General features: G+C 40.3%; 1 protein-coding gene across 4 annotated transcripts; it reads left to right on the top strand.

Moving 5' to 3' along the window:
• The first annotated feature begins 166 nt into the window (after positions 1 to 166).
• On the top strand, positions 167 to 12,088 carry gfpt1 (glutamine--fructose-6-phosphate transaminase 1). 4 transcript variants are annotated; one of them, XM_088376654.1, is made up of 19 exons: positions 167 to 318; positions 2,693 to 2,800; positions 3,380 to 3,487; positions 3,589 to 3,714; positions 3,892 to 3,950; positions 4,039 to 4,173; positions 4,252 to 4,313; positions 4,440 to 4,519; positions 4,601 to 4,709; positions 4,811 to 4,974; positions 5,644 to 5,739; positions 6,184 to 6,281; positions 6,386 to 6,506; positions 6,738 to 6,895; positions 8,712 to 8,826; positions 9,405 to 9,532; positions 9,783 to 9,950; positions 10,358 to 10,519; positions 10,633 to 12,088. In XM_088376654.1, the coding sequence occupies exons 1-19, from the start codon at positions 312 to 314 to the stop codon at positions 10,675 to 10,677; spliced, it is 2,049 nt and encodes a 682-aa protein (XP_088232780.1). In that variant the 5' UTR covers positions 167 to 311; the 3' UTR covers positions 10,678 to 12,088. The 4 variants fall into 4 exon arrangements, with proteins under 4 accessions (XP_088232780.1, XP_088232779.1, XP_088232778.1 ...); XM_088376653.1 differs by having other exon boundaries at positions 6,386 to 6,566; XM_088376652.1 differs by lacking the exon at positions 167 to 318 and adding an exon at positions 2,446 to 2,488.
• The last annotated feature ends 13 nt before the right edge of the window (positions 12,089 to 12,101 follow it).

Genomic DNA, 12,101 nt, shown 5'->3' with positions numbered 1-12,101 from the left:
GGCGTTGATTTTTGTTTCCTTTGGGCACATGCAATAAACGCCTGTTTTTGTGCAGTGACGCTGACGAACAGGCAAAACATGGCTCCGCATCCGCTTGCCACGTCAGGGGAGATTACGTTGAAAGGTATGGCTTGATTGACAGACCTCTTTGGCCAATCACGAGAGATTGACAAGACTTCTTTGGCCAATCACGAGGGATAGAGAAGATGCTCCTGGGCTCTGATTAGTCCAAAAAAATTAAAAGGCGTAGTGTATTTGACAGACGTTCCTAGATGCTTGTGTGACAGAAGCGGGCAGCCGAACCAGAAGTCATGTGTGGTGAGTGTTGGATTAATTTAAATTTTAAACCCTATTCGTAAAGAGTCTGTCTTTAACTCAAACTGTCAGACGACTGCAACACCGTTTGGCATATAAATAAGCTTATTCTTCTTGGAGCCAGTTTGAATTACCCAGAGGTTGCTAACCAAGTTAGCTAACTGAATGAGAACCAAATGATGCTGCGTGGCCACTCATATATTAAGTCATCAATTGTGGATTTTGACGACACCATGTCGCGCCTATTCACAAGGTTTGGGTGTCAAAATTGTAATTTAATGGGAGTAAGAAAGTCATACTGTGGTACAAGCTAGCTAGTAATAGGTAATACTAATTGCCGTTCGTAGTGAAGCTACGATCATTTTAACTTTCAATCTGGTCTCCATTATTTTGATTTAACAGAGTCATTAATGTCCTCGAGTCAACTTTGCTTATCGACTGAACAAAGGAGGAACCAATAGCAATAACGAGAGATTTTGACTTAATAGTCATAGTGGTACATTCAGCGCTGATTCTTTAATTCTGATAAGAAGTTTATTGACTCACTCATGTTATCACAACATATCGTCGTACTTTTTGCTTGTCGCAATGAGTGGTAGCAGATTCTGTACCTGTTTCCCATCAATGTCACTGCAATCTCTGATCAAAGTTAACGATTAGGTGATATTTTAAGGTTCTAACCCATAGGTGACCGCCACAACAATTTAAGTGGCCCACGAAGACAAATGACTTTGTGTCATTACTACAATTACAAATTGTCTTCACTTTTAAAATAAGAGATATTGCTTGCAATTAAAAAAAAAATAGAGATACCGCTTGCAATTTTTATTACCCTTCATCTTGTTAAAGAATTTGAACAGTTTATACTAGTCTGATTTCAAAAGTAGGTATTCATCAGTTAGTTGTGTAGGCTATACTGTATATAGAGGACGTTGGCAATCATAATGACCCTCCAAGGGAAACTGACTACGATGCGGCCGGCAACAAAAATGAGTCCAACTTTTTTCTTTTCTGATAATTTTGGAATAGACCGAGAGCAACCCTTTGTCAGACCATTAACTGTTCAATTCTGATAAACATTGAAAATATTCAATAATTTAACATCATTACATGACCTGTCAAAATGCACAGTGTGCAAAAAAATTTATTTGATCGCTTGAAGGTGGCTGCAAATTTTACAACATCCACCTGTATTTGAAAAGAATAGGGGAAATTAAATCATTTCAAATGTTTTTGGTTGTTCTTTGGGGAAAGCAAGGTTCAGAGAATGATAAGTGGTTTTGTTTTTATAATCATTTAAAAAATAATGTTTTAGTTATGTTTGTTGTTAGTTGCTATTGGTTTGAAATAAACTCCCTTATTCATTTTAGAGTACAAATGTCCTCCTGAGTATACCTCCCCCACCTAAAAAAATGAAAGCCTCACTGCTCTATCAAATGAAAGAAAGCTCTGTAGGACTAGGACTGTTGGACTGCTGTGCTACTGCTTCATCAGTGCTTAGCTGTTTGCCCAAACGCACATTGCTCATACTATCATTTGACACATTAAGGCAAATATTTGTACCAACAGTGAACCACTAGTTTAAATAAAAACATTCTGTGCCTGTTTTAGTGTATCTAAATATTAGTTGGTAATCTTTGAACAGCTTTAATGTGAAACTTCCACCATTGAATGTCATTTTGGATCTGGTGGATTGACTCTCTAACTGCGTTTCTTTTATTTAGTTAGTTTTTTGGTCTTTTTTTTTTGTGGTTGTTTTTTTTTGTCAAACTGATCAGTGGTTTGTGTACTTGTCTGACAATCCGACATGTCAGTGTTATTTTTGACTGTGTTGGTACCAATGTACTTTCCATGATTTCCTGTGATGTGGAATATAAAGGAAAAAAGATAGAACCACAACTATCAATCTGTGAAATGTAGAAGATCGTGTTTGACATGGGAGGGGCGGGTTTTTCGTTGCCTCGCTGTATTTTGTCTGTGTACGCCTTACACAATACCAATGTACGTATACGCACACGCACGGACAGTCCACTTCTTGACTCATACCTTTTTTCTAACTATGCTACGAAATGCAGTAACACTTGCAAGACTGGTTCTCGTATGTTTTATGTGCACGGAGGACATTCTCTTTATTTTTTCTGCCGAATGTATTGGAAGAATGTGGTTATATCAGGTATGTTTAGTTGCATTTGTTGACTTTTATCAGTTGCTCTAAGAAATGAAATGAAAAGTAAACAATGAGGGTATTTTTGGAAGGGATTATCAAATGTGTAATATTCTAAACAAAAATGTTAGTCATAGACCTGCCTTAAACTTTCCACAGCGGCGAGGCGCTCGACTCTTGTCATCAATGATAATCTTCTTTTCTTCCCTCCAGGAATCTTCGCTTATCTCAACTACCATGTACCAAGGACTCGGCGTGAGATCCTTGAAATCCTTCTCAAAGGCCTGCGACGTCTGGAGTACCGAGGCTATGATTCTGCCGGTGAGACAGAAGAGAAAACGGTTAACAGCAACGCACTCTGCTTTGTTTATCCTTGGCTGTCTTCTCGCTTTCAACCCAGAGGACAATTACCTTGATTATATCACATAGCTGCTGCCATTCACAGACACCGCACAAAGGAAACATGATTGGCCTTCCCTAACAAAAGTTTCAGAAGAAAGATGTGCTTGCCCCAACGTCATCACTCAATAAATCATTTCAAAACATTTCATAAGCATTGTTAACTGTAGTCTTTACTAGTCAATCAAAAAGGAGACAAAAAACTACATCAGAAAAATATAATTTTGTCCAAAAAACTTTTGGTTTAAACTTTTTAGGCAGAAGTCTATCAGTATTACATGTCTTTTCCTTGAAGACTCAATGGCTTTCCAAAAATTCATTCTTCTGTAAACCCATTTTTTTCACTTAGTGATGATTAAAATGGAATTACTGTACCCTATTAAATTAAAAACTTTAAATGGAATGTCATTCAACACTAGCTGCACGTAGATTCATTATTCTAAATGACTGACGTAAATATCAACGTGGTGTTTAGAGTTCAAGTATTTTGTTTGTTTTCAGGTGTGGGCATTGATGGCGGTAATGGCAAGGATTGGGAGACCAATGCCAGGACTATCCAACTGATCAAGCAGCGTGGAAAAGTGAATGCCCTTGATGAGGAGATCCACAGTAAGCTGAAAGTAGTTGATCACATGACAACAAAAGAATGTCTCCTGAATAGGCCACTGTCTTGATTTAAGGTGTTAACCTAGTCTGTTTTGTTTGCTTAGAACAGCAAGATCTGGATCTTGAAGTGGAGTTGGATGTCCACCTCGGCATTGCTCACACCCGCTGGGCCACACATGGAGAACCGAGCGCAGTCAATAGCCACCCACACAGATCAGACAAGACCAATGGTCAGTGATTTGCTCACCTTGTAAATAATTAGTTCAGTTTTGGTTTGTTAGTATATTGGTATTGTTCAATTTCTTGATTTTCATGTTCAATGAAGCCATACTTGTGGAACGAGTAAGTAGAGTGCGTCATTAGGTTACGGTGTCTCAGGGTTCATTGTTTTTTGTTATGCTCTGCAGAGTTCATTGTTATTCACAATGGAATTATCACCAACTATAAAGATCTAAGGAAATTCCTGGTGAGCACAATTTCTTCTTTTTCATTCATCATTTTTTATCATCACGAATGACCCAGACAGGAATTTACTCTTTGATCCCACCCTGCAGATGAGTAAAGGCTATGAGTTTGAGACTGAGACCGACACAGAGTCCATTGCCAAGCTGGTGAAGTACATGTACGACAACCGCGAGAGTGATGACATCTGTTTTGCCACTTTGGTGGAAAGGGTAACACAGCAACTGGTAAGTAAGGACACGCACACACACACAGACAAACTATTATTGATTATCAATTGAAACGTAGTTCACTGTACTTCCCAGGAAGGTGCTTTTGCGCTGGTCTTCAAGAGTGTTCATTATCCTGCCGAGGCTGTTGTCACAAGGTAAATAGTCACTGTTTATTTATACTTTGTTGGTATTGATATCTTGTCATAAAAAATCATGTTTGCTCGCCCCACAATCAAAGCTACTTTGTGAACTTTTTTTTTTTTAACCATCGTATTGCACAGGAGGGGAAGTCCGCTGCTGATTGGTGTGCGAAGTGACCACAAGCTCTCAACAGACCATATTCCTGTGGTGTACCGCTCATGTAAGTTCCCATTTCAAGTCGTGTTTGTCTCTTTTGACTTTAGTTGGATTAAGACCTAGTTTCTGTTTTTTTTTTTCTCAGCTGGCAAAGAAAAAAAGAGCTGCGGTTCCCTCCCCAGAGTCGACCAGGACACCTGCCTGTTCCCTGTGGATGAGAAAGCTGTTGAGTATTACTTTGCCTCCGATGCAAGGTAAGGATCCCACGGCCTGCCTATTCAACTACAAGCATCATCGTGCCACACTCCCGTGGCACTATCTGAATGGCAAATCAATATTGCGTTTGTGACTACAGTGCCGTTATAGAGCATACAAATCGGGTGATCTTCCTCGAGGATGATGACGTGGCTGCTGTGACAGAGGGAAGGCTGTCCATACACAGGATAAAACGCCGAGCCGGAGATTACCCTGCCCGTGCTATACAGACCCTTCAGATGGAGCTGGAGCAAATCATGAAAGGTGAGTTTGGGGTCCTAAATTGCTTTTTCTGCACCTGCAACCTTCCGCTGTACTTCCACCATAGTGCCCTGTAATTAGTTGTGAAATGTCGCTGAATGCCTTTCACAGTTCAGCTAAACAGTTTTTGTTGTTTATTTTGTCAACATAGGGAACCAAAAAGTAACTTAAAAATTTGAACCAAGTATAACTGCATTTGTATGTACACCGTGAAGTGGTGTTCACTGGTGTCTATTCACTGGTTATCCCGCAGTCGACCAGCAGAGAGCAGAAATTAGCCACTGTTGGCTGGACTCGTGCATTCCTTTGTTGTCCAATCATTTTCTCAGCCTCTTGCCTGTTTCTGGAAGCGATCTGCTGAATAACCTAATTCGCATGACCCAAATTTCTTACAGAGTCAAACTGAAAAACACATTTCACTGTTGCACTTTATTAGGGATGGACAAACATTAACTCCCTCATGTCCCGTCATTGTTTTGCTTGATAGAAAATAGTTGTTTTAGCCGATGTGTCAAGCATGTGTTATTGCTGGTGTAACCTTTTACATTTCCAAGCAAGAAGTGAAACACTATATTGTTAGTAGTGAGTTTAATGTGTCAACCATACCTTCTCATGTGGGTGAGCGCTTTATTAAAAACCATCGTGTTCTTTATCTTCCCCTTTCCAACACAGGCAATTTTAGCTCCTTCATGCAAAAGGAAATCTTTGAGCAGCCTGAGTCTGTGGTCAACACCATGAGAGGAAGAGTCAACTTTGATGACAACACAGGTTAGCAATATTATTCTTGTGATTTTCTTGTCTTCATTTTTTTTGTATAATTTCAAAAGTAGTATTTATTCTTTTACCAAAATTAAATGTTATGTATAACTTGAACATTTATAACAAAGAAATATCAAAATACTAGCAATAAATAAAAATAAATACCGGTTGTGCCTGATGTGCACCCATTGGCCTCGAAGATTACATTGAGATATGAAGAGCAAAAGAAAGTAGTAACTGATCAGTAATATACTGTCTTTATAGTAAAAATATATTTGCAGAAAAAATTGTTTGTGAGTCACCGATGGGCCAGTTGGGTTATGTGGGATTAAAGTCCATGTGAAAACATAACGGATGAAAAATTTCTTTGACTGACTGGCTTCTCTCAGCACATTTAATGATGCGGAAAGTGGTTAAGCATAATGATGGATTGCTTGTTTGCTTTGTTCCCAGTGACCTTGGGTGGACTGAAGGACCACATCAAAGAGATCCAGAGATGTCGACGCCTGATTCTTATTGCATGCGGCACCAGCTACCATGCCGGCGTCGCGGTGAGTAGATACTAAACAGTTTAAGTGTAAATTGTTATCATTCAACTAATTATACAGGCCTGCGCCCAACTTGTTTTGATCTAATGATTTTGTTGGTCCTGCAGACTCGTCAGGTCCTGGAGGAGCTTACAGAGCTGCCCGTGATGGTGGAGCTGGCCAGCGATTTTCTGGACCGGAACACACCTGTCTTCCGAGATGATGTTTGCTTCTTTATGAGCCAGTCGGGTGAGGGTGCAGTGCAGAGCACTGGCCTTGTTTCCATGTCAGGGAGCCAGACTGTAAACTGTTGAGTAAACTGTTTATCGTCTTTTGTGTGATGTCCATCATGAGGTTTCTTTGGGGTTTGCTCAATTGGAGCCTTGTATGCATCACTCTCTACCAAACTAACAAGCAAAATCACAACCTTTACATACATTTTCTGTTGCATCTCATGTTTTCTTACATGTCATCCCTCAGGTGAGACTGCTGATAGTCTGATGGCCCTGCGCTACTGCAAGGAAAGAGGGGCGCTGACTGTGGGCATCACGAACACGGTGGGCAGCTCCATCTCTCGGGAGACTGACTGTGGAGTCCACATCAATGCTGGACCTGAAATCGGAGTGGCCAGCACTAAGGTGAGGCAGGAGAGATTTGGTGCTCTGCACATTTGCCAATGCCAAATGTCTGGGTTGCTATACCATGGATGTTTTTTCCAAAACAAAAGTCCAACTCACATTGGTTCTAATTTCCAAATTCTTCCATATGAAATTATAGAATATACTTTGATGTTTCGTGTCATAACTTCAGTAAGTTAAGTTAGCGACTATTGATGACTATCATAAAAACCTTCTACCACTCAATGACGAAAACGTCATGCAAAGTTGAATTGCATCCTGCAAGCACTTCATGCATCTCATTCATTTTTTTGTATTTGTATTTTTTTTCCCTCACATGAGTCTAAAGATATTTTAACACTGTGTTTAGACTTGTATAAGAAGTGACATTGGGTAGGATTATTGAGTGCTTTGAATATCTATACTGTATTCTTCAGATCACTTTACATTAAAAGAATAAGTTTTACTTGGGAATTTAAAAAAATATATATTTTATGTCATTGGTTAGATGACTTTAAATATCAATCTCTTATATAAATGGGCTGTCCCATCTGTTATAAATTGCTGTTTAGAAACAAAACGTTATCCATCCCTGTTCCATACCAAGATATGGCCGTGCAATGTATATACGTAACATCTTATAAGTGAAGCCCACACCTAGAAACTGTGGATGAAACCCAGATGTCTCAATGGACAGTAGCCCAAAACCTGATAACTTAAAGGGCCAGTATTGTGATAGTTTTGTATTAGACCTCATTACGTTGTGCAGGTGGGCCCAATTACGAGGCCAGTGAGTGCATATATACACAATGGCACGCAACTAAAAATATCTGGGCTTATTTGTTTAAAGAGAGCCAATGACGCAGGTTCCGTCCTGGCCCGGCCCTTGCACTTGGCTCAGGGACTCGAGCGGCTTGCTGCTCCAGAGCCTGCAAGCACGCCTCGGAGACGCCATCATTTACTGCTTGGCTGCCTCGACCCAAGCAGCGCTGCACAACCACATTTGCCAAATCACTGGAGAACATGTGTCACAACTCGAATCTAGAGCAGTTCAATTTGACGTTTTTAGAGCTAGATTAATAAAAAATATAATTTTAAACACTTTTGTCATGGGTTGTCCGATTTGGCAGGTCAACTGACAATGAGTGGAAGACTGTGACTGTACATTTGGGGAATTTCAACTTGGAAAAAACGATTTCAGAGGGATTTTAGTTTTGTTTCAGCTGCATAAAAGCGTGGTCATCATTTTTAGATAAAGGTCAGCGTGTTCCACATGAATTACACTGTGCACCATTTGATCACATTTTTGGGCAGCACGTACGGTTATAGAACTGAGGGACCACAATTAAAAAAAAAAAAATCGTAAAGGTTTTCACAATTATTTTTTGGGCATCGGGTCTTATGTAATGAACTGGCTTCAGGTGAACATTGTCTCTCCCAAACGGATATAGGTCTCTCAACTTAAGGCGAGATGAAGGAACAAGCGCACATTGCTGATGACAGCAGACTTTTGTATTCCCCAAGTTTCAAGCATTTGTTCAGGATGAGCGTTGGTTTTGATTTAGCTCCACATTTGCCTGCACCCACCTCATCTTGCAATTCTCATCTGTTGTGCATTATTAGGTGGAGACAAAATTCATTATCAGGACAGCAGAAAAGAGATCATAGTCTCAGAAATGTTGCTTTAAGCGAGATTGTATTCCTTTTTTGTATGTTTTGCGAGATTTTCATCCACTTGGAGATTTTTGCGAATCAGTGTCATTGTGGTCGTATCAGCTTGCATTGTTTTGTCAATGAGAGAAGGCTGCACTCACAACATTCTTCTTTTTTTTTTTAGGCCTACACCAGCCAGTTTGTGGCCCTCATTATGTTTGCTCTGATGATGTGCGCTGACCGGATTTCCATGCAGCCAAGACGCCGTGACATCATCCAGGGTCTGAAGGTGCTTCCGGGTAAATCAAAGATGCTGGTGTATACAGATAAAAAAAAAAAAACATAAAAAAACATCGGAAACTTCATTGGGTTCACTGAATGAAATCCTCCCAAATTTTAGAAGGCATGCAAGGGCCCAAAGTGAAGAGCCACATGCTGAGCCAGTGAAAGTAACTGAACTGGACAATTGTGAAAAATTACAGCTGTCGACCCCGCACATCAGGCAATGGACCCCAAATATACGCTTGCTACGGTGAAATAACTGCACCTGCTAGTGTTTTCATCAGGAAAAAGATTTTGATGTAGTAAATCATTTGATTGAACCACAAAGAACATGGTGGGATTGTCAAAAAAGAAAGAATTTATCCTGGCTGCTGTAGAAACAATTATCGAAAGAGAGGAAACAGGTGAGAAATAAATGCAGTCCATTGACCAAACATGTGCATTTCCACAACAGACTGTCTGCCAGCATCAGGCTGTTTGGCCATTCTGCTGTTCATAGTCAACATTCCGACCGGACACTTCACATGTGTGTGCTTTGCACCACATGTTTCTGACTTCCAATCCTAATTTGTTTCCCCCCTCCCGTGTGCATCAGACCTGATCAAGGAGGTCCTCAGTTTGGATGATGAGATCCAGAAGCTGGCGACAGAGCTGTACCAGCAAAAGAGTGTACTGATCATGGGCAGAGGCTACCATTATGCTACCTCCTTGGAAGGAGCCCTGGTAAGAAAAAACAATCATCCTTTCCCCACTGGCTACGTGTCTTATTTTTTTTTACCCCCCCTTATTACACTCGAGCTTTTTCTTCTAATGAGTTCAATATCTCTGGAGGAGAACATAGAATGTGTCACTCCTTTCAGCATATGTTTTTGGTATTTGCGTAAGTGACCAACTGTGCGTTTCATTCCTCCTGACTAATTAAGTTATTAGTTACCGACGTAAGTGTTGAACTTCAGTGACTTTTCTTCCCCAGAAAATCAAGGAGATCACATACATGCACTCTGAGGGCATCCTGGCTGGGGAGCTGAAGCATGGCCCTCTGGCTCTTGTGGACAATCTCATGCCAGTCATCATGATCATCATGAAAGACCACACATACGTCAAATGTCAGAACGCCCTGCAGCAAGTTGTCGCCCGCCAGGTAGGACCGACTATACCAATCGCTTCAATGTGTACGCTCAAAAATATTGTGTATTGTTCCACTTAATAATCCTACGGCAATAGAATTTTTCAAAACAGGAACTTATATAAGTATAGCTAATTTTTCATGATGTTATCCAATGAAAACCTGCACATTGGACGAATTTCTTTGTTTTGGGATTTATTGAGATGGAAAACATGCACTTTTATTGCTCTTTGGACAAATGGGGGAAAAATATTTGGCCTTGTGGCGCACCTCTTGTAACATGACATCATCACTATTGGACAGCAGGACCACATGACGTTATTGGAGGTGTAAGACTGATGGAACAGATTTTTTTTTTTCCCCCAAGCCATTTTTACCAGTGATCTAATTATTTTTTTTCTTTAATTGTTTTGCTTTGACAGGGCCGTCCGATCATAATCTGCGACAGAGACGATTACGAGAGCATCAGCAACTCGTGCCGCACCATCAAAGTGCCTCACTGCGTGGACTGCTTGCAGGGCATCCTGAGCGTCATCCCCCTGCAGCTGCTCTCCTACCATCTGGCAGTGCTCCGAGGCTTCGACGTAAGTACTTTAGGCTCGCCCCGCCCGCGCTGACACCAGTTATATTTGTGAGGGTTAAAAACTGAAAGTGTGAAATGCTTAAGATGAAAGTGGATTGTGCTGTGTACACTTAGGTGGACTGTCCTCGAAATCTAGCCAAGTCAGTGACAGTGGAGTGAATAGGCCCATTCGTCACCATGTGGTGGGCTGGAGGACACGTAGACATGGCGAGGGACTGAAGAACAACATGTCCCCGTTTATGTGTCTGGTTTTGTACGTCCTGTCCTCTTTTATGCATTTTACCCATATCTGGCTGTTTCATCTCTCTGTTGGATTATTTAGTGTTGTAGTAGACTGACGACGGTATGGGCTGGGCTGGCACTCACGTTATCCACCTTGCTCTGACTCGGTGCGCCAATAAGCATCAAAATGAAGGTTCTTCTTATTCATACGGCAAACTGGTGAGAGTAGTTTATTTCACTGAGAGCATCTTGAAACCAATGTTACTGACTATGAACAACGTTTTGCCTCTTCTTTCAAGTGCTTTTATTAGTCATTTAGTTGGCGTCTTTCTGTTTTCAGGTGTCAAAGTTCAAGCCATGGTATTCATAAATGGTGCCACTTTGAAGCTGTTTGATTTATGTGCACAACTTTAACTGAAGTAGCAGCATTTGCGTGCGTGCTCTTGCTTTCATGATCAAATCGTTTTATGTTCTTTATATATGTTGTTGTTTTTAATATATAAATCACACAATTTCCTTTTTAATGTTGACTAATACCTGTTCTTGTACAAGAACAAGACTTGATTCTCTACTTTGTCATACGACACAATGAAGTGAGATGAAGTTACTGCCAGCCCACACCCATCATGACTACTGCAAATGCAATGTTGGGACCATTTGTAGCTATTAATTTGATATCTTTTTTCATTTCCTTGTGGGAATTCAGAATTTTGTATTGTTACTCTGACTTAAAAAGTGAATGTTAGTCTTTTGAAGAAAAAAAAAAAAAGTCCTCTCAACCCAAACACTTAATGTTTGGGCCGCTGGAAACCAAAATATGTGTATTTGATATGCAGGTGTTTATGGTGTGTTTGTAGACACATGTAATGAAGATGCTTCAAGGCCTTAGACGGCTCACACACTGTCACCACATGTATTCGATGCTGACAAGGAGAGAGATTGATGTAATTCATACACATTTTTGAAGGAACAGGAGCTGCTATTGTTACCATTTTTACATTTGCTTTCCACATTCCTCACGCTTCGGCAATCAGGCCTTAATCTCAATTTACGCATGTATCCTAAACATTGAGCTTTGGTTTGTATGCCAGATTTGAAACCCGTGTCATTAGTGAGCAAAACTGTCTTCTTTCAATTCAGTGATGTTACAGATATTAGTGTTACACATATTAGTGGGATACTATTTAGCATCCCAGGTGATATAATCCCAGGTGATATAATGGAGTACACTGGTTCTTTTTGTGAGCTCATTTGTTGAGACGGTGCAACACATTTGCTTACAAAAATTGACAAATGTATACTATTCAGGATTCATTCCAATAAAGACTTTTATGATGTATACGCTCAATATGTTTCTATGT

The sequence above is a fragment of the Syngnathus floridae genome, chromosome 5 (assembly GCF_059516105.1).
Source record: "Syngnathus floridae isolate MCC-2025c chromosome 5, RoL_Sflo_1.0, whole genome shotgun sequence".
Classification (NCBI taxonomy): domain Eukaryota; kingdom Metazoa; phylum Chordata; class Actinopteri; order Syngnathiformes; family Syngnathidae; genus Syngnathus; species Syngnathus floridae.
The sequence above is the reverse complement of the archived record's forward strand: the minus strand, read 5'-3'. Positions and strand labels throughout refer to the sequence as shown.